The sequence below is a fragment of the Eulemur rufifrons genome, chromosome 2 (assembly GCF_041146395.1).
Source record: "Eulemur rufifrons isolate Redbay chromosome 2, OSU_ERuf_1, whole genome shotgun sequence".
NCBI lineage: Eukaryota > Metazoa > Chordata > Mammalia > Primates > Lemuridae > Eulemur > Eulemur rufifrons.
Window position 1 is genome coordinate 123920123 of NC_090984.1, and position 27120 is coordinate 123947242.

The window sequence follows — 27120 nt, forward strand, 5'->3', positions numbered from 1 at the left end:
GCTTTTCAAAATTATATTTTCTACATATTTGATAATATATTATCTTTACCATTAATAATGCAGTATAAAATGAAGGAGGATGAAATATATGGTCCCTAAGGCCCCTTCTCAGTACAGAATTTTATGATTTCAAATCCAAGAGTAACATGTGAGAACACATTGAGAGTGGAGTATCAGTTTTGGAGAAGTCAACCCTCTCAGCCTAACCATAAATTGAGAGTGATGTTAAGAACATCTCCCATGCTTTTTCAACGATGAGTATATAAAATTACTGACCTTGCTACATCTGCATATTTTTTGTCTGCAACTTAAATACTGGTGGGTCTATTTATGGGTGAGTACTCTAACTTTTGATTAAATGTTTTCATTTCCCTTATATGTTAGGTCTAATTGACTGTTTATAAATTGAGCCTATTACTACAAGCAGATACAGTCGACTAAGCAGCAATTAGAATTAAATAACATAGATTGGGTATCGTTGAGTGTGAAATGATAAGACTGACTCCTGACAATCCTCCATTCTCACTGCCCCGGTGCTTTTCCTTGCATTGCTACCACTGGTGCCATGAACTGCTGCGCCCCTGCATCCCATGTACACCTCACCCCTGTCATGGTGCAGACTGAGGAAGGGTACACCGGCCATAGCAGCACCTGAGAGATTGCCGACTTTCTAAGGGCCTTGCCTGTGGAGGTCATGGCAGGAACTTGGACAGAACTCCCTTAACCCCAGCTTTCTCTCCTCATTCCTGGAGAGGACTTCCTCCTGCCTTGGAAGTGGGTAGGGAGGAGGTGGGGTGCAGTGGGCACTGTCACCTAGATGGATGAACTTAATTTTAGAACATCAGTTATCCAGGCCACCAAAAAAACCCCCCCAGATTTTGTGTAGTCATGAGTAGAAAGACGCAACTGGAAATTGGATTTTTACTTGTTAGCAAGTTTGTTCCTAGTGCAATGGAACTTCATTTTTGCATACTTTGTCTGTTATGTTTAATGATCATGTCCTATCCTCCAGTAGATAATTATGGGGAAATAAATGTCTTTTCAATTTTGTATTTTTAGTTGAGAGTTGAAAGAAAATACTTTACAAATACAGAGCAATAGTGTTCTAGATGTGGTTTGGGAAGTTAGAAACTTAATTTATGCTGAAAGAACTATGAGGTTGGTATTCTATTTGAATTGTAAAATGTTTTTGTCTCAGCAATCTGAAAACGTACTAATTTTATATTAAATCATCATTACGTCAGTTTATTGCTTATATTTATATATTAAATAGAATTAGTACAAAATAATCTGTCAGTAACTTGTTCTTGTCTTCTAGTGAGGATGAACTGGAAGAAACAAATGGAAATAACCCCATTGACATCGACGTTGATCAAAACAAGGAAAGCAAAAAGGAGGTATTTTTTTCACCTAGTATTGTTCAGGCGAATAAATTTTATTACTAGTTCCATAAATAAAACATTCCTCTTGCTTATTCCAGTTAATATATTAAGTGCTGTGTACAAAGCATCATAATATGACATTTTCAACAATACTACCTTTGCATTTTAGAGCTTAGAATTTTGTTTGCCAAGAAACATGAGTAACAGAAGTGTTAAAGGAAAAAATAGCATTAATGAGTAAAGTCTAGAGTAGATTAGCTCAGTAGGCTACAAAGGGTGCTAGTCAGGAGCAGCCTACTGCCCAGCTCCTCCTCTCAGCCCTCGGGGCCTCCGTTCTAACTGTGCCACCCAACACTGACTCAGAGTGAGGTGACCCAGGTGACTGCATGGAGCTGGCGGGGACTTAGCCCAGCCCTCTTGATACTTAGAAACAACAGTGTGGTCGCAGCAGGATGAGCCAGGAACATCACTTCATATGTGGCCATTGTTTCATCTCTCACATTTAAAAAATCACTAGGCAAGAGATTTTTAGTCTCCGGATTCAGAGGGCCTGCAAAACCCTACAGTTGTATATGACTTTTACATGTGTTCATAGAGGCAGTTTTCTGAAGACAGAGTCTATAGTTTCAATACAATTCTCAAGAGTTCTCTATCCCCTCAAATTTTCAGAACAGTTATTTTAAGCTTAGAAAAACAAGAGTGTCTAGACATACCTATTTAAAATTGCATTGTTAGTATATCGCTTTTATAGACAAAGTAGGAAATATAGCTAACAAAAAGAAGAAAACTAAAATGATTTACAGTATTATTGCCCATATTCGTGACTTTTTCCAGACAACTCTCTCTAAAAATTGTATGTCCCAATATATACTTAATTCTGAATTTTTTCACTTTTTAGAAATAATAAAATGGCATCTTACCATGTAATTTTTATAAGCTTTTAAGTTGACTCTACCCTAAAAATATTTTATGTCAAAAATATTTGTATACATAGCTATATATTATCCCATCATATGAGTCTTTCATAATTGAGTTAACTAATCCTATGTGGATTTCTACATTGTTTTTAATACCCTGCTTTTTGCTAATGCTCAATTGATTTTCATATAATAAATTATTTGTGCACTTATTATTTTCCATTATAATTAATTCCTGGAGGTTGAATGGCTGAATCAAAGTGTTCTAGGTACATCTTTAAGACTTCTTCTGATATATATCACCAGAGTGGAAACTGGTAATTCTTTTTGGATGGCACTCTTACTAGCAATTGATACGAGTGCCTGAGATTCTAAGGGTTAGCTAAATTATATTGTTTGGGAAATAAAATTGTACTTCGATATGTTAGCAAGCTTTATTTTGATGTCGTGTTATTCGTTAGGTCCCTCAATGGCACATTTTAAATGAGAGAGAAAGGGCTTGATTTTATATCAATTTCAATAATTCTTATATATCATAATTTCTACTTCAAAAAGAAAAATGGCTAAGTCGTGATTTAAGTACTAAAATGTTATTAAAACAGACACATGCTCAGTAGCTGATCTTTATTAAGAAGCATAGCTCTATACAGAGCATAGCTTATTGCCCACGGATACTTTTATATATTGTTTATTACCACTTGTTCAAGAAATTATCACTACCTTCATAGTTTGCATTGTCTTTTTATCTCAGTCTTTTAAAATATGAAGCAAAAAGCCTAAACATCTTTTCAGCTTTATCAGCAAATTTGAATACACTACCAAGATGAGATTGTGAACAATTGTAAAAACTTCTTAAAATGATTAAGATGTATTCCTTTCCTTGCCAAGGTTTTACTGTTTCATTTCTGGAGGTTTTGATTTTATAGAAAACAGCTTTAAAAAATTAATAGCAGTCATGCATTTTAAAATAACAACATATATTATTCTAGGGCGAGTTTATAAGTTGTACCAAAAGGTAAGTGTTATCCAAAAAGAAAAGGTGTATAACAAGTCATAGTTTCACATAAAAGTTTATATCTCTTAATCTAAAGATTTAAATAATTCCTTATGGATCCTTATAAATATGCCAAATCATTTTTTATCATTTTTCTTTCTGTGGTCATATGACCATCTGTATTGCTAGGGACTGCTCTTAGGATAATATAGCTTCCTAGTCATTTATCTATATATCATGTAGATAAATACATAATGTATACATAAAGGTAGATAGATAGTATATGCATATATATGGCCGTAAAGCTCACTAGTGGAGAATACAAACTTTTTTCTTTCTGTATTACTATAGGAAGCTGAGAATGCTTATTATCAGAGGCTTCAAGTGATAGAGTAGGAATGTATCTCTACATGAGGAAATACACCTTGAAGTATTTAGCTATAATTCAGTAGCCCAAGTTTTTATGTGTTAACTGCCTGTTAGAACTTGTAGATGACAATTCTGATTTGGCATGGTGTTTGCCTTAGATCATTTGGTGTCATGTCAAGGAAATCAGTGTGCTTGTTACTGACCATTCGACGTTTTTATTTTTGAGTTTCATTTATCAAATATGTATATCATGCAGGTGCCCCCTACTGAGACAGTTCCTCAGGTCAAAAAAGAAAAACATAGCACACAAGCTAAAAATAGAGCAAAAAGGAAACCCCCGAAAGGAATGTTTCTTTCTCAAGAAGACGTGGAGGCCGTTTCTGCCAATGCCACTGCTGCTACCACAGTGCTGAGACAACTAGACATGGAGTTGGTTTCAATCAAACGACAGGTACCCATAAGCCCAGACCTGGCTGAGAGTTAACTAGCACGTTAGAGGTGTTTCTGTTTTTCACACATGCATGTTCTCTTTCTACAAATCTCAAAGGGGCATTTCAGTTCCATAAAATTAGACAGAAGATCGTGGTTAGTAGCCCATTGATTTTCTTTTAAGGAACTTATAAATTGAAATATTAATATTACATAAGTTAAAAAGCATGTGGATGTTATATACATACATTGAGGGGAGCAGTGATTTTTCACAACACTAACACATCCAAGTAACCTATCTCTGGATCAGGAAACGGAACGTTGGCCTTCAAAGCCCCACTCATTTTCCCTAGTCACTTTGGCCCTCAAGAAATGCAGCGTTGCCTCAGAAGCTCCATCCATGCTCCCTCATTCACACCTGCCTTCTCCCAGTAGATGGCCACTATTCTGATTTTTAAAACCACTAATTTTTTTTGTCCATTTTATTTTCTGTTTGTTGGTTTTTTTTTTTTGTTTGTTTGTTTTTTATGTAGAAATGGGGCTCACTGTGTTGACCAGGCTGGTCTCGAACTCCTGGCCTCAAGCTATCCTCCCACCTCAGTCTCCCAAAGTGCTGGGATTACAGGCATGAGCCATCATACCCAACCCCCTTTTGGTATTTATCAAACAAAAATCGTGTGATATTGCTTCTTTTATGTCTGGATTTCTTTCAACATGAGAGCCATCCGTGTGGTGTAGAGCCGTTCTGATGATTCGGTTCTTTCACATTGCTGTACAAATTTCCTACAAATTATCCATTTCACTAATCGTAGACATTTAGGTTGTTTCCCATTTTTGGCCATTACAAATAATACTGCTGTGAACATTGTCATGTAAGACTCCTGAGGCGTTTTGCGTATCCCTGTGAGTAGAATTGCTGCTGTTGAGTGCACTTATGTCCAGCATTCTAAAACAGTGTTGAACTGTTTTCCAAAGTGGTCCTGTCAGTTTGAGTTTTGGTTACACCACGTCTGGGTTTCCCAGCTGCAGCACTGTTGACATTTTAGGTTGTCCTCAGCATTGTGAGATGGTTAGCATCGTGCCTGGCCTCTACTCACTGCATGCTGGCAGCATCATCCCCTACCAATTGTGACAACAGGAATGTCCTCAGGTGTTGCCAAATTACCCCTCAGAGGCAAAATTGCCCCCAGTGAAGATCCATTGCTCTGCATGGTTGCCAGCACTCTGGTGGTGTGTAAATGGTAGCCTTACTAGTGGGTTTATGGTAATAGCTCATTGTACTGTTTTATTTTGCAATTCCCTGATGGCTGATGAGGTTGCCCACCTTTTCATGTACTTGTTGGACATTTGGGATGTCCTGTGACATGTCTTTTGAAGTGTTTTGTCCATTTTGTTCCTGTTGGATTGTATGTTTTCTTATTGGTTTATAGGTGTTCTTCACTCAGGTTCTGAGTTATTTTCTACCTATTTGTATTAAAAATATGTTTCCCATTCTGTAGCTTGCTTTTTCACTCCCTCAATGGTATGTTTTGATGAACAGAAATTCTTACTTTTAAGGTAGTCTAGTTTATCAGTCTTTCGGGTTGGTGGGGTTTTTTTGACTTCTGTTGAGAACCTTTTCCAAGGTCATGAAGATACTCACGTTATCTTAGAAGTGTTGTTTGCCTTTTACATTTGATCTTCAGTATACCTAGAAATGTTTTTCTGTACATGTTGTCAGGCCTAGGGTTAATAGTCATTGTTTTTTTCATGTGGGTGTCTGTGTGACCAAGTGCTGTTCACACTGTAATGCAGCAGGACCTTTGTGTTAAATCAGCGTCTGTGTTTGGGTCTGGCTGAGGTGCTCTGTTCCTTTGGTCTGCTTGTCCAGCCTTCACACATATGTGCTGTCCTAGTTGTATGTACTTTATAAACTTAGCTATCTGGTGTAGTGTAAATTCTCCTGGTTATCCCCAGCCTTTGTATTCCCATATAAAATTCAGAATTACTTTATCAATTTCTGGAAAAATAATTCTGCCAGAATTTTGATTGGGATTTTATTGCATCTCCAAATAAAAATAGATTTTGAGTCTATTGATTCTTCTGTTCAGTGAACACGATATACCCTTCCACTTACATAGTTCTTTAATTTCTCTCAGTGTTGTGTTGTTTTCTGGGTATAGGACTTACAGCTCCTTTGTTAGAGTTAGTTATTCCTATGTAGTTGGTACTTTTTCTGGTGTCCTTATAAAGGTTATTGTTATTTATTTATCCTTCAAAGCTAGGAATGAAAGGATATCGTTTTATACTTCTTCTGTAATTATTTGTGCCTGCTGTGTAGAAATGGCTTATCATTTTAATCTGGTTGCATAGTACATTTAAACTGGAAATTCAGCCTAGTAGCCTAGTACAGTACTTTCATTAGTTCATTCTCATCCTCCTGCCCCTCGAATTCAGTTCCAGAAAACCATCGGGAAATTGTGCACTGACATTTATTGTTGGTTTTTTGCTGCTTTTGATTTGTTAATTTTGATAGTGCTCTTGGAAGGTTAAGTGGGAGGCCAACTGTCATTTCATAGATGAGAAGGATGGGGTCTGTGGCCCCATCTACCTTCTGGTTCAGGGAGGTGGCACAGACCAGGACCAAGCATGCCCATTGGAATCAGAGGATCGGCTTCTTGTCTTGGCCGCTGGCACAGCTGCGCTCTAATCTTAGGAGAATCACTTAATCTTTCTGGGCCTCTTTTCAAATGAGGAGGTTAATCCTTGCCGGCCTGATCTCACAGGATGTATCGGGGCTGCTGTGTGAGAGCATGTTAAGCTCTGTTCGCATTGGAAGAACTCTCTCTGATTAGGGCTGTGAGCTCTTTCTGCATTCTCATCTCCCTCTCTGCTGAATGAGTTGCTAGTGGTTGCTGTTTGATGTTAACATGTTGAGGAAAGAATAAAAGGCCTTCCTCTTCCATAGGGGTGTCACTGTGCAGTGTGAGAGAGAAAAGATTCTTTGGTTTTCAGAGCAGGGTCAAGAGCAGGAATTTTTTAAATCTGAATGTAGCTTATACTTACCAAGACGGGGCTTTTCTCACCAAGGGAGGCAGTAGGTTGTTCGCTTTCCACAGCCTTTTCAGGCTGCAGTGGAATAGCAAGTTCACCACCAAATACACTTCTAGACGCAAAGTAGCAGTCAGTCCACAAGGGCCATTTTCCAGGATGTCCCTATGTTTAGTGGCGTATCAAGGATACATTCACCTGAAAATAACAAGTAACCTGACTAACAATTACTTAAACAGTTAAGGATTTATTTTTTTCAAATAGCAAGAAGTCACAGTGTCAGTGGTTGCTGACATCAGTTCATTTGCTCGGTGATGCTCTGAGCGATCCAGGTGCTTTCAAATTTTCTCTTCTGCCACTCTTAGCTTATTGGCGTTTCATCTCGACTGTGGCCTCAGTTGGAAGCTGCAGAAGCCATTTTGAAAGCCCTGGCGTCTGCATTCAGGGTAGTAAGATGAGACGGAGGCGGAGCTAACCTGTCTGTCGCTTGTAGCAGGAACAGCAAGAGTCCAACCAGAAACTCTGTAGCACACTTCTGCCTGCCCGGGCTTTCCTACCGCTCCTGCCAGCTCTGGGGGATGCGGCAGCCGCTGTGGAAGATGCACAGAAAGGGGGCTGGGCATGTCTGTTAGATTCGCCAGTGAACTCCTGCATCCAGCCTTTCTCTGAGTGGAGCATAAAATAGTTTGACATTAGTGAGGAATCAATCACTAATCACACAGTAAAGTGGAAAAAAGAAAGTTGTGTTTGACTGGGTGGGTGCCAGGCCATGCGGTTTGCTTTAGTCTTTGGTTTTGTTTTTTCTTTAAATGCTGATTACCTTCGTATCCTCTTTCTCATCCGGCTTACTGCCACTTGCTTCCTTTCCTATCCTTTTCTTATTAATAAACCTAGATATTTCTGATGTGGAAAATACATCAGGAATAAAGTTGTAGGCTACTGAGCATTTAGAGCTAACTTTTGGTTCAGAATTTGTGGGTGTTTTGCATTTAATCTCTATCCTACTTTAATGATTTTTGGCAGAAAAGGCATTTGCTAAACTTGTTGGTCTCCTTGTTAAATGTTTGTCACTAAAGCACCATGCAAAATATACCCAGGTTTGTGCCATCTATGCGCAACCAGCTAGAGTGGAGAGAGCAGCCTATTCCACTGGAATGCTGAGGGATATGCGATATTCTAGGCCCTGACTTTTCCTGATGGAACTTTCTAAGTTGAGTTTATACCCTAAGAAGATTTCAGTGGACAGTATTTCACCATTTTTTGGTAACTGAAAGAGTCCTGAGCATGAGCCTTAGACAGTGCCGTCTGGCACAGTAGCTAACAGCCACATGTGGTCATTGAAATTTAAGTTTATAGGATTTATAAAACCTACCGAATAGAAGGCTGACCATGTGGCAAGGCTAACATGGGGAGGCTGCTAGAAAGCAAATGAGTGAAGCCAGAACTGTCACATTTGGCTTAAAAGAAAAGGGAGACCAGTCATATTTACAGGCCACAGGAGGAGACTGTTTTCGTGAGAAGAGAAGTGTGTAATCCCCATATGATGTTTAACAAGAAAGCACGCTAACCCCAAACAGGTGTGTATCGAAACACCTTTGAATCTAACGTACCTACAGGGCAAATGAAACCTCTCACACATTATTGCTGTACTTTTCACAAAGTCGTTACTAGTAAGTCATTCTTGGACATACAGTGTATGAATGTAATAAATTCCTTTATCCAGGAGTATAAATTAAAAAATAAATAAATTTAAATTTAGATTAATTACAATTGAAAAAATTAAAAATTCAATCCCTCAGTACTTAAGCCACATTTCTAGGGTTTAATAGCCGCATGTGGCTACCACATGAGCCATCACAGCTTTAGACTGTTCCCGTCATCACAGAGAGTCCTTGTGGACACTGCTGGTCTGAGAGCTTGGCATCACTTTCCCAGGAACTTAATTGCAAGTAAAGTTCCTTATTTTGTTGTTCTTTTTAAATTTTATTTTATATGCAAAGAGCTAGCATGGTTTCTTTCACTGAGTGGGTGCCTCGGATGATCCATTCCGGGAAGATCCCTCAGTCCAACATAATGAAACGAAACCGGTGCCCTTCACATAGCGACAGCAGCACTGCGGCACGGAGCAAGGCCTTGTTCCTGAGCAGATGCAACGAGCGAGAACCCCCCCCAGACTGTCGGGGTGGCTCCAGCAGAGCTGCTGGTGACCCGTCTTGCTTTCCGGAGTGTAGCGAGGAAAAAGGGCAAGTAAAGTTCTAGTACAAATTTGTTTGCTTCTAATTTGTACATTTCCAAAACAAAATAAATTAAAATAAATTTCAATAAATCAAGACTCCCATCTGTGGTTTTTATTGTAGGGTAAATTTTGTGCACATTTCCTGAAATTTTCTTTGCAGTTGTCATTTTGTTTCGGTGTAAATCCAGAAGGATCTGGAGTGGGCTCTTTCTGGCAGACTCTGAGGCGCCGACTGTGGTGAGCAGGGTCGGATTCTGGTCTGTAGGGTGCTGGTCCTGTTTACTTGGCCACTGGTCCCACAGTGAAGAAAATTTTCCCTGCACATCCTCTTCCCTTTTTAAGCCTTTTAGGAAAAATAAAACACAGGAGGAAAAGATGTGTGAAACTGGAATTCTGTAAAATCTAAGCACTTGTAAAAATGGAATTTCAAATACTTGCACAAGTATGAAAAGTCTTTTAGAAAGAAGATAGAATTATTAAAGGTGTCCATGCAACAATGTCACCACTCCTTCCTTGCCCTTCACTGTCTCCACTGCTCTGTTATCCCCGCCAGACCTCTATTATTTGCCTTTTCTTCATTTACTAGTAAGATTTCTTTTCTGGGAGCATCTTCTACTCGTGAATGTCTTTGGTGGTGTTTGTTTGGTTTTTTTTGAGACAGAGTCTTGTTCTGTTGCCCGGGCTAGAGTGAGTGCCGTGGCGTCAGCCTAGCTCACAGCAACCTCAAACTCCTGGGCTCAAGCGATCCTCCTGCCTCAGCCTCCTGGGTAGCTGGGACTACAGGCATGCACCACCATGCCCAGCTAATTTTTTCTATATATATTTTTAGCTGTCCATATAATTTCTTTCTATTTTTAGTAGAGACAGGGTCTCGCTCTTGCTCAGGCTGGTCTCGAACCCTGACCTCAAGCGATCCACCCGCCTCAGCCTCCCAGAGTGCTAGGATTACAGGCGTGAGCCACTGCGCCTGGCCTGTCTTTGGTGTTTTATTGGGAAAGTCAGCCTATTCTTGCCCTTGGTTTCTTCTTTGTTTGTGATTATTCAAAGATGAAAGATGATAGAGTTTCCCTAGTGCTCGACTACAGTCACGTCCCTCTCCTTCGAGGTCAGGGCACAGGGCATACTTCTAGGACCTGTTGTGTTCAGAAGCCATGGGAATATGAAAGAGCAGCCCTGGCGTGCTTGCTAGGCTGGTATTATTTGTGTCTCTTTTGATTGGGCAAGGGCAGCGAAAGATTAGGTACAGTGGGTCAAAGCAATAATGTGCTAAGAGCTAATTTAGAAGAAAATGAAGTTCTAGATGATCAAAGTTAGGCTCATGAAAAACTACCTGACATTTTCCTTCCTTTTTCCCCCCCATCAAAGAAATCTGCACTTGCGCACTCTGGCCCTGTGTAGAGTCAGCGCTGTGCCTGGATGGCACCATGCCCCCGGCACTGTGGGCTGTGCCTGCAGCTCTGCTGTGAAGCCTGTGCCTCTCCAGCCTGTCCTGTGGCTGCTCCGTCACTTCAGCTCAGTTCTGTGGGGTGGGAAGCCCAGGCACCTCCTCTGTCTGTTGTGTTAGATGCTAGATAAGTGTTTTGCTGCTCAGGTTCCTGTTAGAAACTTGAGGATCAGGATTATATACTCACTCAGGATTCTTTGTGCCACCATCCTCTCCTTCTTGGTTGTCTCTTATCTGTTGCTCTGAGCAAGCAAATTAAGGAATCTAGTTAGGTGCTCTCCAGGGATACCGTAGGGACCTCAAATTTTGGCTGCACCAGAGGTTAGAAACTTCTTTGCTCTTGGTTTTTTGTTTCTTTAGTTTTTTTAGGTCCATTTTCTTTTCATAACTTTATAAAAGTTGTCATTTTTAAATGAAAATCATTTTCTCCCCCTAGATTCAGAATATCAAACAGACGAACAGTGCTCTCAAAGAAAAACTTGATGGTGGAATAGAACCGTATCGACTTCCCGAGGTAGGATTATGTTCATATCATCTCAGAAGTCCTACCCAAGTTTTCCATGCTTAAGAATTTAATATCTGTCTGATACATCTCTTAGAAAGAAGGGTATATGGACATAATTTTATAAACCTAATTGATGTTAAAATTCTTACATAAGAAAAAGAAAGGTTGATTAAACCTTAATAAGGATATACTCACCTCTAAATGTAATGTGCTAAAATGACTCATTTGGATATCCAGGTCATTCAGAAATGTAACGCACGCTGGACCACAGAAGAGCAGCTCCTCGCCGTCCAAGGTATGGGGCAGTCCTCCCTACGGAGAGCTTAGGGGCAGTGGTAGGTCACAGGAAAAGTGACGTCCCCCCACTCCTAGCACCTCGTCCATGTGGAACAAATTCTTGGACGAGGCTGTATTCTCCTTTGGGCTGTCATTTCAGCAAGTCACTGCATCCCTTTGCACTTGACTTTTCTTTTCTTTCCCGTTTCTCACAAGTTCTCAAAATTAACCTGGAAGCCTCAGTTGTCAAAAGGTGTATTTCACTTTATTAATAGTAGTTACTTATGAACTCTGAATAGTCAAGAAGTACAAGACCAAAAAGAAGCATATTGGTGTGATGTTAAGGTTGGAGGTATTTGAACTTGGGGATCCTACAAAGATGAACACAGAATGCCCAGGACACGGGGAGTTGTCGGGTGACGTCAGCAGTTATGTGACATGTGATGGGAAGACATTTCTGGATGGCAGGGTCTTACCGAACGTCATCTGCAGAATATATCTAGAGTTGACTGCCACCTTTTCCCATTCTTGTAATGCGCTAAATTTTAGTGCCTGCTATTAAAACTTTATATGTTTTCTTATGTGGATAAAGAGATAAGTCTCAATTGTCATTTTTAAAAATTGTTTTTCTCTTTTATTGAAAAAAAAAAAATGCTTTCTTACATCCCTAGCCATCAGGAAATACGGCCGAGATTTTCAGGCAATCTCAGATGTGATTGGGAACAAATCAGTAGTACAAGTGAAAAACTTTTTTGTAAATTATCGACGCCGCTTCAACATAGATGAAGTTTTACAAGAGTGGGAGGCAGAGCACGGTAAAGAGGAGACCAACGGGCCCAGTCACCAGAAACCTGTGAAGTCCCCGGACAATTCCGTGAAGATGCCTGAAGAGGAAGACGAGGTAAGTCTGACACAAGACGAGCTCTGCCCTGCCAGCTTCATGCCTGGTGTTCTGGCCAGTGTCTAAAGTGGTGACTTTTCTCAGCTGTAGAAATATTTTTAGGTTTCAGCTGTATCAGGAACTTCTCTTTTACCTGTGAATCCCGTGATACATGTGTGTTGACTCCAGTCAGTTCCTGGTCACTGTATATTATTCACATTTTAGTTTCTTGGCAAATTCTTTATTCCTTCCTGGTTTCCTCCAACTACAAAATATTCCACATTATCAGTACAGTAAAATCTGTCATGAAACAGTAAGTTGGAAGTGCCTTGAGGAATGTCACAAAGCTCAGTCATATAACGTGTGGTCACGTCACTGTGTGGTCCATGAACTTACTGGGTGAGTCTGCACAGCCAGCCAGGAGCGCCTGAGTTCTGTCCCTGCTGTCCAGATCTTCCAGCCTTGGGTGCTGTTTGGGGCTGACTGGCCCCAAATACTGATGAGGACGATTCTGTGGCTGGCTAGAACTTCTAAGATGGTGGCTGACATTCTAGTGATCTCCGGAATGGCAGCACTGACCTCATCTGCCCAGTCGGCCGAGATTAGGCAGGAAGATTACTCGGGCTGCAGAGACCACCTGAGCCTCTCTGCTCCCTATGCCAGAGTTGCTGGCCATTTCCCCATCTGTCCCTTCCACCCCCTCATCTCTGTCCCCTCTGCCAGAGCAGATGAGCGTGGGGCCGGGCAGAGGACAGAGTGCATTGCCAGTCACTTTACATCTGGATCTGTTCACTCAGGTGGGCAAACGTGAGGTGAGGGGTGTCACATCCAGCCTCGTATTGAGGAAAGGGCCTGTAGGTATGCTAACAACGACAGGGTTAGAGATCGTCTCACCTGAAATTATGAAATAATTGAGTATATTACCAGTGAGGAGAAATCTCCTGACTTAACTAAGAACAGCTCTTGTAAATTATGGTTTCAGCGGAAGGAGCAGCTGCGTTCAGGCTTGGATGCATGATCCAGTTTCCCTCGCAGTAGGGTGCCGTGAGATGCCAGGAACAGTTAGGTCTGGGTCCGGGAGTCAGTTTTGAAAAATGGGAGAGGGGAGTTAGGAGATGCCTTGTGGCTTTTAAAGAAAATCCTGAGATCTTGTGTGTTCCTGTGTCCCTGCAGAAACCTGCGGCTGTTGCGGGGTGGGCTGGGTGCCACGGCGTCCCTGAACCGGTGAGAGCAGTCACATTCCCGCCGTGCCCGAGCGTTATTGCGCGCTGAGCCCCATGCTGTCGTGCCCTTTGCAGGTGGTTTTATTTACTCCTGTGACATTAGGCATCATTATTATGTATATTCTGCGGGATGCGGAAACGGAAGCTCAAAGAGAATGACAACTCATCTGAGTTAACATCATTAAAATGTAGCCAAGCCAGGATTTGAGCCCAAGACATCTGGCTGTAGAGGCCACAGTCTTACCCCGCCCATAGCAGCCCGCCGTGCTTGCTGTGCAAGTCTGGTGGCCGCCCCTCCCTCTTTCAGCTCACTGGAACAAGGAGTTTGTGGTGGTAACCTGCTCTCTGATGGTTTTTCCTTCTCCTCCCCCAGGCTGCTTCTGTTCTCGATGTCAGATACGCATCTGCCTCATGAGAAACTTTGGTAGCTTTGAACACTTGGTATGGACTACTGTGTTATCCAGGATATCAGGTATTACGAGACATCACCTAGCCATCTGCATCACATCTCTGTGGACAAGCAGCTATTACCAAAAAAGGCATATACTTCAGTCCTGTGCTACACCTGCCTTAATTCTTTGCTCGTTCCTCCATTTTGGCACCACTTCCCAGAGAGCTCTGTGGCCTCCCTCACTTCTCTGCCCACGTGCTCGGGAACCTCACGGCCTGCACATCGCCTGTGACTCCAGGAGCCGCCTCCCCTGTCGGAGCCTTCAGGGCCCCAGCCATGCCAGCTCTTCCCAGCCAACAGCTTCGGAACAGGGCGTCTACTCAGAAGGCACCACTCTGCTCCTGCATGGCCTGCGACTTCTACTTTCTGCGTAATTCTCAGAGTAACTGCGACCCTGTTGGCCCTCTAGAAAGTTTTCTTGTTCTTTTCTGAGACAACCACCTAAGTGAGATCATGCTTCTTTGGAAACCACACCATATTGGCAGACTGTATGGTAACCCCTATCGTGCCAGGCATCTTGCTGCAAGTCACATTTTCCTAAACGTAGGGTCTAATTATGGTTTATAAATTTAGTTAGCTTATTTTAAACCTCTCCCTTCTCCCTTCCCAAGTATTATAGTAAAAATCTCATTCACAGCAACTGTCCTTGGACACTGTAGCTTAAAGGGAACGTGGACCTCAACGCTTTTCTGCCTTCAACTTTCAACATTGTGATCCTGGGGTGGGTGCCACCCCTTCTTTTCCTGACACCACCCCACAGCCCCCCCCCCACCACCACCACCACCCAACTCCAAGAGATTCGGTCCATATCACTGTACCTGGTGCTTGTACATTTGGAATTGGTGCCTTCTCCTTTTGGCAACCATGTTATCAATCCTTTTTCTGTTTTGGTGTCTTACTTTAAAGTTTATTGCTAGCCAAAGATGACATCACAGATTAGGAGACGGGAGAGCTTGCTGCAGATTCTGACAGTGCAGATTTTAAATGTCAGGTTAGCTCAGTAAAGGATATTAGAATAGCTGGTGATGGTTTTGTAAAAGTGGCACATTGTCCTCCATTCTCTTGCTATGTCTGGCCTTTGATACGGCACTCCACATGTCCGTTTGTGTCCTTCATGTACTGATGCGACCACACAAACACCTTCCCCTCTCTTAGTATCAGAGTACAGGACAGAGAAGTGATCAGCGTATTGTTCTAGTGAGACCAAGATAAAAAGAAACCATCTACAAAGCAGTATGTAATGCCTTTTGGTTGGACTGGGAACAAGTAAACTTTTCTAAGAAATGCTTTGAGACGTCCAGAATCACTTTTGTTCTCCTGCCAGACCGTGGGCCTGCGGGGGGCTGAGGAGCACCTGTCGGGCTGCATTCTAGCACCCCTGCTCCCCACAGCCAGCTCACACTGCACTACATACGTTCAAGTAGCTGTTGTCGTTGTTGCTGTTTGCATCATTTAAATATTTTTTTTCTGCTTTCAATACCAAAAAGAAAAAAAATGCAGATGCTTTAAGGCATAACCAGAATTCTTAAGAATTTAAAATATGCAATTAAAATTTGATGTGTTTTGACTCGCAAGCACCTTGCCTTTTTTTTTTTTTTTTTTTTTTTAAGTCAGCTGATTTTCTCTTAGAAAGAGGGTCAGCTAGAAACCTAGGTTTCTTGAAATTGTACATTCTTTTTTAGAAGTCTGGAGAGAGGTCGTTCAAAAGGGACTTTCCCAACTTTTATCATCTTGTCCCTACACCAGGTGTCTGTCAGTCAAGTCAAAGCCTGTGAAGGACAGCGTCAGAGGAGGCCCCATGAGGAGGCCCCACGTGCCGCTCCTCCCTGGGGACAGGGTGGCATGGGAACACTAGTAAGGAAGCAGGGGCTTCTGTTACCGTGGCCTGTTGGATAATCAAAGGGTGGCAGGAAGAACATGGGAAGGAGTCACCTATGTTTTGCACGTCACTGAAGGGGACACTAAGGCATAGACCGAAGCTTTGGGTTCTCCTCGCTTCCCTGTCCACCTCCTCCTGTTAGCAGAAGCAGTGGGCAATGGCGGCAGTGGGCTTCTCGCTCTGCCTGGAGCTGTGTTTTTCTCTTCCCGCCCAGGCTGTTTTCCTTAGGAATTGATCGCTCCTGGCACTGCTCGGAAGCGTGATGCTAACTCCTGCACAGCGAGGCCCGGCGGTGAGCAGTGGCCAGGGGTCATCTGTATTCTGCACTGTGCCCTCACGTGGCTCCGGCGCTGGGTGACGGTCTCCAGCCCGGAGGAGTCACGGTGCTGGTGCACTTGTGATCACAGCAGCTGAATTTGGCTTTCTCCCCAAGGGGAAGGAGCATGTCACTTTCATTTGACAGAGGGGAAAAAAGGGTAGTTGTCTTTGCCTGACTGCCTTTGTTGTAGTTTCATGCGTAAGATAGCACTGTGTTTTAAACTTTTTTTCATTACACTGTCTTTGCAATGATGTAAATGCAGGAAATCACTTAGCTTTAAAAGCTAAGCGGTTTGGTCTTATTTATGTGAAGACTCTTTAACATATCAAGAATTAGGTGCGTTGGCAGGTAGTGTTGGGATGTGATGACTGCTTCAGATGGAATGTTCACTTAAGCTTTGTCTTCTTAAAAATTATCAATGTGAATGTCATAATTATATATATTTTTGTGGAAAATTTCTCCTAAGTATAAGTTATTGTGCAAAATATAGTATCATTGACGCAAATGATAGTTTAACTTTTAGTTTAGCAATCCTAAAAGATATAAATTGTATTGCATATGCATTAAAAGTTTGTTCTATTTAATTTTATGTAGATGTGTAAAGTGTTAGGTAAAATTTTTTTTCACTTATCCATTTAAACACCTTGTTACTTGAATATTGTGTTGACTGGTCTGCGACAGTGATCAATTCTGTAATATAGCTCTTTTAACCAGGAAGTAACCAAGCTTCAGTTGTGCTGGTTAGCTGAGTAGTGGTGGCACACAGCCGGTGCGGGTCCTGGCCGGAGCCAGAGGTTAGTGTGACACGCCCACTGCATTGCCTTGGTGTAGAGTATTTGTCAGGACACTGCTCCCTCAAATGGGTTTTGATAGTTGTTAGCCTGTAAGACCCTTTGATGCTCACAAACCTCTAATTAAAAAGCAAAATTGGAAAAGTAGTTTGGTTTTAAAAGCTTACTGTGGTGGACTAATTAAGCAGTTTTCTGTTGATATAAAGTTTCCTGAAATATCACACACCACTTTAAGTGTGCTCATTGTCACTTTAAATTTTAACTATACCCTATTTTTGTCTTTCTGAATATCAGATGTACTATTGGTATAATTGCACACCAAAAATAAGCCACACAGTGCATTACACTAACTGGATCCCCGCTTTTGTGTGAGTCATGGAAAGATGGAGCCAACTCAGACGAGAGCCTCTTTTCTCTCTCTTGTCTAGCCCGTTTCTAAAGCTAATGACCCAGGATTCAAGCTTTTACTATCAGTGAAACTTTGCCTCGAATTGACTCAAGGTAGTTAGGTGATCTTGTGCAATGCTGTTTCTGCCACTCCCTGGATCTCTGCAGCTTTTCCTAATTGTAGTAAAGCACAATTGCAGCGACGTCGCAATTCGGAAGAGGAAGGTCAGCATAGCCTATGCATGTTGTGTAATCATGAGTGTTTACAGCCACCTCCTCCTAAAGTGAAAGTTTATGCTGGGGTGGGTAGTGTTCCATTATGTAGACTTATCGACTTTGCTAAGTGCTTTTTAGACTGCTAAAAAATTTTTCAAGATTTTAAAAGATGTATAAGGTTAAGTTTGCAAATATAATGGAAATGCTGTATATCTTTTGAAGTGATAAAATCCACGTTGGAATTTTAAAGGAACTATGTTGTAATAATGCTGTTGTAAGTAATATTTTATTGTCTCTCTTTGCCTGTTTTCTATTTCAGCACATTCATTATGGTGAATGTCCATAGCATTATAACCGCTTAGCCATTGAATGATAACATTTGTTAGTGGAAATTGGAAAATTTATTTGTGAAATTCTGCAGAATTCATTTTTCTATTTCCAATATTTGCTGAAGTTAAATAAAAATTTTCAAGCCATTGATGTAATAAAATACGAAACAAAACCATTTTCTGCGCCCCGCTGTCCATGAGAGCACAGGCCACCTCACCCACAGCGGGGTCTCCCTCCACCCTGCGTGGGCCTCGGGTTCCTGCGTGGGCCTCGGTTTCCCCGGAGCTGGGCCCTGTGGAGAGACACAGCCAGGATTGCTTTTGTTCCACCTAAGCGTCTATTCTTCTTTATAAAGATAATCTTATAGTCAGGATCAGATTGAGGTGCATGAGTTCATAAAGTTTGTGCTAGTCGAGGGCTTAAATGTAAAGATTCAGTAAGAGGAATTTTTTTCCCCATTGGTAATTTTTCTTTCTGCAGCTTGCCCGGGCTTTGGCCTCATCCCCGGGGGCTGGCCTGTGCACAGCCGTGGACTGTGGCCGTGAGGACCGTGGCCTCTGGTCAGCCGAGAGTAGACACGCACCGTTGCAGCAGCTCCCTGAGTAGCAGGAAGGACACGGTTAGCGGCCACTGGCAGTGGTCACCAGCTCTGTGGTCTTCCCTTTTTCAGCTGGAATGTAGCATTTGGTCAGATAACGACTACAGAAACCTGACTTCTAAATCCAGCATTGTCTCAAACAAAATTGGGAATGGGTAGATGGGGCCCCTCTGCTCTGGCTCTGCATGATGTGGCAGGGTTGTAGACGCAGCAGGTCCGCCCTTCTCGTGTGTGAGATGACCCGGTGGAGAAAACTGAACACGTGCTCCAGCTGACAGCAGTCAGCCCTGCTGGGGGCGTAGCCAGTGCTGGGGGAGTGTCTGTCCTTAGAGCTAATCCTCAAGGGAAGATACAGTCTCCTCAGATAAGACCTGAAGGGGCACCTAGGAGAGGAAGCCCCAGGCCCTTGGACCTGGGGCTGTGATTTGTGGAAGTGACTTGTGTAGAACAAGGGGGAACAATTGCTAAGGGCAGAGCCTGGGCTTTCCTGCCCAGGTGGAGGAAGAGGGATGCTAATGGAAATGGACGAGGCTGAGGAGGTGGTCCGCGATCAACACGCCACCAGAGGCCGGGCGCGGTGGCTCACACCTGTAATCCTACCACTCTGGGAGTCCAAGGCGGGAGGATCGCTTGAGCTGAGGAGTTCCAGACCAGTCAGCAAGAGCAAGACCCCGTCTCTACTAAAAATAGAAAAAATTAGCTGGGCGTGGTGGCTCACACCTGTAATCCTAGCACTCTGGGAGGCCGAGGCGGGCGGATTGTTTGAGCTCAGGAGTTCGAGACCAGCCTGAGCAAGAGCGAGACCCCGTCTCTACTAAAAATAGAAAGAAATTAGCTGGACAACTAAAAATACATACAGAAAAAATTAGCCGGGCATGGTGGCGCATGCCTGTAGTCCCAGCTACTCGGGAGGCTGAGGCAGGAGGATCGCTTGAGCCCAGGAGGTGGAGGTTGCAGTGAGCTATGATGATGCCACTGCTCTCTACCTGGGGTGACAGAGTGAGACACTGTCTGAAGGAAAAAAGAAAAATGCCACTGGACACCCACTGGGAGGGGCACTGAAAGGGGGCTGTTTAGACTTGGCCTTTATTGACATAGAATTAACACCAGGTGATTGCTAGGGCTGGGCAGAGGAGGAAGGTACGGAGGTGTGGAGGGAAAGGCCCTTTCAGAGGCTGCCTGGGCCAGTGTGTGTACAGGCACAGATTAGGGAGGGGCAGGAGACCTGTCGGGTCCCGAAATCCAGGATGAGTGAAGACCCCGGGTCCAGGCCCCCTTCCTCCAGACTGAGGGGGGAGATGCCTGTGTACAGGTGTGCACGAGATCACCTCTTGTGTGACACCTCCTGTAATCTTGGCACTTGCTGCAGCCACAGCTTCAGGCAGGTATGACTGATGGCACTGTGACGTAGGGGACCTTGGGGAGCTGGCAGGAGCTCTGGTGCACAGACTGGGAGTGGGAGGGCGTCCAATCCCCAGGGGCAGCTTCTGGGTGACACGGGGGTCCCTTGCCGCTGTGTCTCGACAGTCCATTCTGAGGCAGTTCCTCAGGGCTCTGCCTCAGTGGCCCCCAGAGGGGTGACCAGCTCAAAAGCCTACCGGTACCGATTTTCCTTCCCTGTCTCACTTTTCCTGGTCTCCCACTTCTGTTTCCAGGGGTGACTTTCACAATCTAACCACGTACCCACAAAGCCTCATCGCGGGCTCTGTTCTGGTGGAACCTAGGCGGGTACAGCACTGGGGGAGAACTTCTGTGTTCCCCACCAGGCCCGGCCAGGCCCCAGCAACTTGTGCTCAAGGGCAGGATTTTGAGGGCACCTACCTGCTGATGTCACGGGGACAGGCAGTGCCAGCACCCGTGTGGAACTCCCAGGTTCTGTGGCTTCCCTGTCTGGACTCCCAGCAAATGTAGGTCCTGCAGAGGGGTGCGGGGCACTGCTCGTGGACACCAGCCCAAGGCAGTTCCCTTCCCTGCGGCCCCCATGTGCTGGGCTTCCTGTCCCCAGGACCCTGCCGGGCACAGCCTGGGAACTGAGGTGTGCGAGGTGGCCCTGTGGCCAGGCCACCTGCCTTCTCAGCAGATTCGAGGCCATCTCACCACCTACCTGGGGGTTCCGGTAGCACCTGCAGACGGACCTGCAGACGGACGGATCTCACCTGTAGAGCCCCGGAGCCCTGAAACCCCGCTGCTGCTGCACCTCTCCACTCCTGCGTCCTCAGTACCTCGAAATGACAAGCCCGGCACTGCGGTCCCTCCCAGCTCCTGTGTCTCTTCCTTGCTGTATGGCGCTGCTATGTATCTGGTCACCACGCCAGACACACTGGCACCATCTGCCCTGCACTTCCTCCACTGCTACTGCCGGTGACAGTGCCAGCCCTCCTCTTTTTTTTTTTTTTTTTGAGACAGAGTCTTGCTCCCTCACCCTGGCTAGAGTGCCATAGCGTCCACCTAGCTCACAGCAACCTCAAACTCCTGGGCTCAAGCGACCTCCTGCCTCGGCCTCCCAGAGTGCTAGGGTTACGTGCGTGAGCCACCGCACCCAGCCAACTCTTGCCTGAGTTGGTATCAGGGCCTCCTAACTCGTGTCTCAAATCCCCGGCCTTCCTCTGGCCTTTTCTCTCTCGCCTTCCCTACTGCCCAGCCGTAACCAGGGACCTCTCCTGCCGCATGTCCTTCATCTGTCTCAGAAAGATGCACAGCCCTTCATTCCTCCTCAAAGCCACGTTACCCTCCTGCTCGGCCCACCCCAGGCTCGGCCTAACGTCCCGTCCATCTCTGCGGCGCCAACCTCTCTCCCACCTTCAACAGCGAGAGTGATTCTCAGGGTGTCTGCAACTTAAACCTCATTGTGCCCTGGCCTCTTTGTACGCACAATAAAGGAGTGTTTTTAAATTTTTATTTTTTAATAGGTAACCAAAGTACCTGGTGCAAAAGGGGTACAGTGAAAAGTAAGTTTCCCACCCCTGTCCTCACGCCACCAGTTCTCTCCACAGGCAGCCATTACTGCTGGTTCCGCGGACGTCCTTCAAGAGGCGACTGACACGTCCATGAGGCGTGCGCGTGTCCGTGCTCATGCTGGTCACCACCCTCTTCCCACACAAATACTCCGCCCCCTCTTCTGTCCTTTCTTCTCTTGGCACGTTAACACCTTAGTCTTTCTGTGAAGTTGCTTCATTCTTTTGCATCGGCTTCATGTTACTCTGTGCTATAACAATTTATCGAAACCTTAGTTGACAGCCACGGGGTGTTTCTAATATCAGCAGACTGGAAATAACCTGTCATTTGCTTACATGCCAGTGTAGTTGTGGGATAAACAGCTAGGAGCAGAGTTTCTGGATTCAGAGATCTGTTCGTGTTTACATTTATTTGTTTATTTATTTTATTTTTTAGAGACAGAGTCTAACTCTTGTCACCCAGGCTGGAGTACAGTGGTGTCACCCCTCCTAGCGCACTGCAGCCTCGAACTCCTGGGCTCACGCGATCCTCCTGCCTCAGCCTCCTGAGCAGCTGGGACTACAGGTGTGTGCCACCACACCCAGCTAATTTTTCTTATTTTTTGTACAGACAGGGTCTCTCTGTGTTGCCTAGGCTGGTCTCAAATTCCTGGGCTCAAGCGATCCTCCCACTTCGGCCTCCTAAAGTGCTGCTGGGGTGACAGGCGCAAGCCACGCGCCCGGCCTCACTTTTACATTTGACCCGTCCCACTCTGCTGCTCTCCACAGCATAGTGCCAATTTTTCCTTCCATCCACCGTGAACGAGGCCACTTGTTGCCCCACAGCCTTCCTGACGCTGGGATGTTCGAACATTTTGATCTGAGGTGTATGATAAGCTTTTCAGCCCCCTGGACTGTGAGTTCCTGGAAGTCTGTACTGTTGGATTCACCTTGCTTCCCAGTACCATCATAGGAATGGGGAAATTGGGGACACTGAGGAGGAAAAGCAAATGCCCCGGGCCCTCGTGCTCAAGGATGGAGGCGCCATCATGGCTTTTGACAGACTCCTGGGAAGGGGGATTCACAGCGGCCAATTCCTGGCTGTCCGAGGGGGATGAGCTGAGGTTTGGGGTTTCTGGGCCTTTTCTTGTTCATTGAGCTGCTCTCTGCTATCTAGATATTAGTTGCCGAAGGGCTGAGAAAAGAAACCTGCAAACTGAAGATGTGTGACTGTAGATTTTGTAGTGAGTTGAATTCTGGATTCCTGTTTTCAGGTCCTTGTCCTCCCACCCGTCACCCGTCACCCGTCACCCTGCTCTTCTTCCCACCCTCGTCCCCAGCTGGAGAGTTGGCTGCTAACAGGTGTGAGCAGGTGTTGTGGCGCGAGCCGAGACACGGGCGGAGAGTGCTGCTGGGAACTCCGTGGGAAGGGAGAGTCTTGGCGAAGGTGTCCGGGAGGAGGTGGCAGCTGGAGAAGGAGCAGCAGCTCACCCGAGCGAGGGGTGAGCGGCAGACCCTGCGGGGCGCAGGATGAGCTGGCGCCCTCGCGGTCAGGGCGGGGCTCTGTCTCCGTCCAGTGGACGGGGTTACAGTGCCCAGTGGTTCTGTGGTGACTTAATGCACCAACCTGCTGTCCTAGCCATGGCAGACGGCCAGTGAGTGTTCATGACTGCTGAAAAGAGAGGCAAGAATCCACTGCAGACTGGGGCGGGGTGGGGACACTCAGGGCCTGCAGCACGTCCAGCTCCAGGGACACGTCGCAGGCCGGTCCTTCCCGTGCATCCCCAGCCTCAGTGTGCCTCAGACACCCCTGCCTCGGGCCAGGGCACACCGAGCATTTCTGTTCTCCAAGAGCAGCCAGTGTCCCCTAACCTTTGTTCGCCAACGTTCAGTCTCAAGGAGAAGCAAGGAGGGGCCTCCTGGTCCTCCTGCGAAGACTTTTTGCAGAACAGTTACTTTGAACGAACGTGGCTTGTTACTCTTAGCTGAATAAATTTAGCAAGTCTGTCTTAAACCGTGGATAATCGTGTGTAGCAAATTATTCGTGATGTGTAGTAATAATTGCTTGACCTCCTGGAGGCCTTGTCCCTAAGGACCGCGTGTCGTGATGTTATTTAATCGTTGCGGCAACCTCTGAAGAGGGCACCAAGACCTGCAGAAGAGAAGCGTGTCTGGCCCGAGTCGTGCACCGGGGGGCCTCCCTCTGCTCTGAAACCTTTGTGTTCTTGGCCACTCGTAGCCTCTCCAGGCCTGTTTCCTTGTGAAAGCTTCACCGACACGGTGCCCACGACAGTACCGATCCAGCCCCGATGCCCGGCGCGGCGCTCACCCCACAGAGACGAGTCCTGGCGTGTCCTTCATCTCCCGGGCGTGCATCAGAGCTGAGCTTCCCGCAGCGCGGGGACCTTCAAACAAAACCCTCACTTCTCTTCACTCTTTCCCCCAGACCAGTGGTTGAGGGAGGTTTTTTCGTTTTGGGGTTTGTTTGTTTTTTTTTTTTTTGAGACAGAGTCTCACTCTGTTGCCCAGGCTAGAGTGAGTGCCGTGGCGTCAGTCTAGCTCACAGCAACCTCCAACTGCTGGGCTCAAGCGATCCTCCTGCCTCAGCCTCCCGAGTAGCTGGGACTACAGGCATGCGCCACCATGCCCGGCTAACTTTTTCTATATGTATTTTTAGTTGTCCAGCTAATTTCTTTCTATTTTTAGTAGAGATGGGGTCTCGCTCTTGCTCAGGCTGGTCTCGAACTCCTGAGTTCAAACAATCCGCCCGCCTCGGCCTCCCAGAGTGCTAGGATTACAGGTGTGAGCCACCACGCCCGGCCAAGTTCTTGATTTTGGATATTTTATACTGCAGCTCTAGAATGGTCTCTTAAGAATGGACTCTTAGTCTATTGAAATATTTTTGTCTTGTCATCCATCTTGTCCATCTTTTCCTCTATTTTGCTTGTTATTTTTTACATAAATTAGCCCATTTATTACAGGCTAGTGATGTCTGGAAAGGTGGAGCGTCTGCTGGTCTTTCGATTCCTTCAGTCTTCTGATGGTGGCTTTGCTGCTGTGGAGGACGTGGTGTTGTAGGTCACCAGCTACTGTTTTCACACAGGAACCACAGGGCCAGGTCCCCACAGCTCATCGCTTCATCTCGGCTTTGCCGCAGGAGGAGCAGGTGTACCTGGTGTGCCGGCTGCTTCCAGTTTTCTTCACCATTTTCCTGAGGGAGGCACCGTCGTGGGTCCTGTATTTACCAATGATTCCATCCTTCTTGGGGCATTTAGCCATGTCAGCACAAACTAGATCCGAGCCCAGAGAGCTATTTTGTTTAATATACAGATGCTCCTTAACTTATCATGGGGTTATATCCCAATAAGCCCATTGTTAAGTTGAAAATATCATAAGTTAAACGTGTAGTGTCAACTTATGATAATTTCAGTTTATGATGGGTTTATCCAGACCTAACTCCATCGCATTTCGAAGTCTACTGAGTGTGTGTTGCTTTCACACCATTGCAAAGTCAAAAAATTGTAAGTGGAACCATTATAAGTCAGGGACCATTTTTATTAATAATAGTTATTTCTAAGTCCTTATCTGATAATTCCAATATCTAGGTCTTCTCTGGATCTGCTTCTGTTGTTTGTTTTATCACTAGATTATTATTCTCCTTTTCCTGCTTTCTTACATGGTTAGGCATTTCTGTGGTCTGTTAGACCTTGTTAATGATATGTTTGGGAAAAACTCACTCTGTTTTTCCTTTTCCTCTGCTCTCGCACACAACAATCATCAACACAGAAGAAGACTTCTGTGACCAAATGCTGGGGCAGGCTTTCAAGTGAGCACTGAATTTTGGAGCAGACACCACCTGGGTGTCCTCCCATCCAGTTGTGATACTGTCTACCTGGAGACAGTGTCAGATCCCACAGGTTGGGGGCTCAGTCCCCAAAACTGCCCCCTCCCTGAAAGTCTGAGCCTCTGGAACTTCCGACTGGCTTCAAGTTGGGGTTCCCACGGCCCCCCCTTTGGGTTTGATTAATTTGCTAGAGTGGCACACACAACTCATGGAAACACTTACTATGTTTACGTAACAGTTTATTATAACGGACATTACAAAGGATACAGATGCAGAGATGCACAGGGCGAGGTACGGGCGAGGCACGCGGAGGCTCCCTGCCCTCCCGAGTGCGCCACCCTCCGGGATCCTCCACGTGCTCAGCTGTCGGGGAGCTCTCCGAGCCCCGTCCTCTGGGTTTTGTGGAGGCTTTGTTACGTAGGCATGATGACCGCCCTGTGGAAACGTGACTGGATACAAGGGTCTGATCTCACACTAACGGGCTGAGGGGGAACCCAGCAAGGCCTGTCTGTGCAGGTTCTCCCTGACCTCTCTGGGCAGCATCCTTCCCCCAGGATGCGGGGCAGGACCTCTCTGGAATGGGGGTCCTAGGACCCACAGTCAGATTAGAGTCCTGCCCTGGACAGACGAGGGGAGGGCAGGAGAAGGTCAGAGAGACAGATCCTGTTTCCCGAGGGCCAAGACACCCCAGCATTGTAACAGGCGCTCTGGGAGTTACGAGCCAGGAACTGCGGATGAAAAGCAACATACATCTCTACGGTAACATCACGGCATGTTATAATCTCCGGGTGACGTTGTCTGTCTCTGAGGAGTGTTGCGTTATTTTGTTTCGGTGGCCACGTGAATTGCCTGCATCTCCTTGAGTCTGCGGGGCTGAGTTTGAGGCTCGGTAGAGTGGGCCTGTTTCCGCTTTGCCGTGTGCTGAGGGTGTCGTCCTTGTTCCCAGAGTGTGGACTCTGTGGGATCTCAGCTGAAGTCTGGGTTGCTCATCAGGGTGTCTCCACTGCTGCTGGGGCCAGCTCCGGCCTCCCTGTCCTCAGCACTGGTGGCCGCTGACGCCTCTGCTCAGCTCGCAGCCTCCGGAGTGTCACTCTGCAAACACGCAGGTCAAATGCTGGCCGAGCGCCTTGGAGAAATTTTCACACGGGTCTGGGGGACTCCTTGTCTGTACGACAAAGTGTGCCCCACAGTCCCGACCTCCTCAGCGTCCCGGAGCCCCGACCTCTGTTCCTTCAGCCCAGGGGAGCTGCGGCTTCCTCTCCAGCTGGTCCCCTTTTCCACGGGCAGCGATTCCGTTTGCTTTACTTCTCTTGAGGGCCGTGGCCCTGCTTTGGTTGCTGTCCGAGGCCTAAAAACAGCTTTTAGGAGGGTCTTGTCATCCTTTCACAGTTGTCTGTGGTAGGAGAGCAGGTCTCTCTCTCTCTCTCTTTGCAATTGCAGTAACCTTAAAAGCCATGTCTCTTTTTAAAAGCCAAGAAACCCTTCCTAGGGGACCTAGAAGGCCTCTCGTCCCATCTCCGGTCCAACTGGAGCAGAGACCCTGCCCAAGTCAGTCCCCGCGAGCAGTGTAGACCGAGCACCTCTCCGGCTGCCCTCGCCGCTCTGCCTCCCCCCACTGCTGCGCGGCCGCCTTTCTGTCCCCTGAACGCGCCACCTCACAGCCCTTGCGTGTGCTGTCCCTGACCTG

General features: G+C 45.8%; 1 protein-coding gene across 2 annotated transcripts in view; it reads left to right on the top strand.

The window, feature by feature from the left end:
* Positions 1–18176, top strand: part of RCOR1 (REST corepressor 1) — a 117323-nt gene extending 99147 nt beyond the window's left edge. The window contains exons 7-12 of one of the 2 annotated variants that reach the window (XM_069490128.1): positions 1319–1397; positions 3919–4113; positions 11238–11315; positions 11544–11601; positions 12254–12483; positions 14059–18176. In XM_069490128.1, the coding sequence (XP_069346229.1) occupies positions 1319–1397; positions 3919–4113; positions 11238–11315; positions 11544–11601; positions 12254–12483; positions 14059–14100 (682 nt within the window). In that variant the 3' untranslated portion in view covers positions 14101–18176. Of the gene's footprint in view, positions 1–1318; positions 1398–3918; positions 4114–11237; positions 11316–11543; positions 11602–12253; positions 14025–14058 lie in introns of those variants that run through there. The other variant, XM_069490119.1, reaches the window with a different exon arrangement.
* The last annotated feature ends 8944 nt before the right edge of the window (positions 18177–27120 follow it).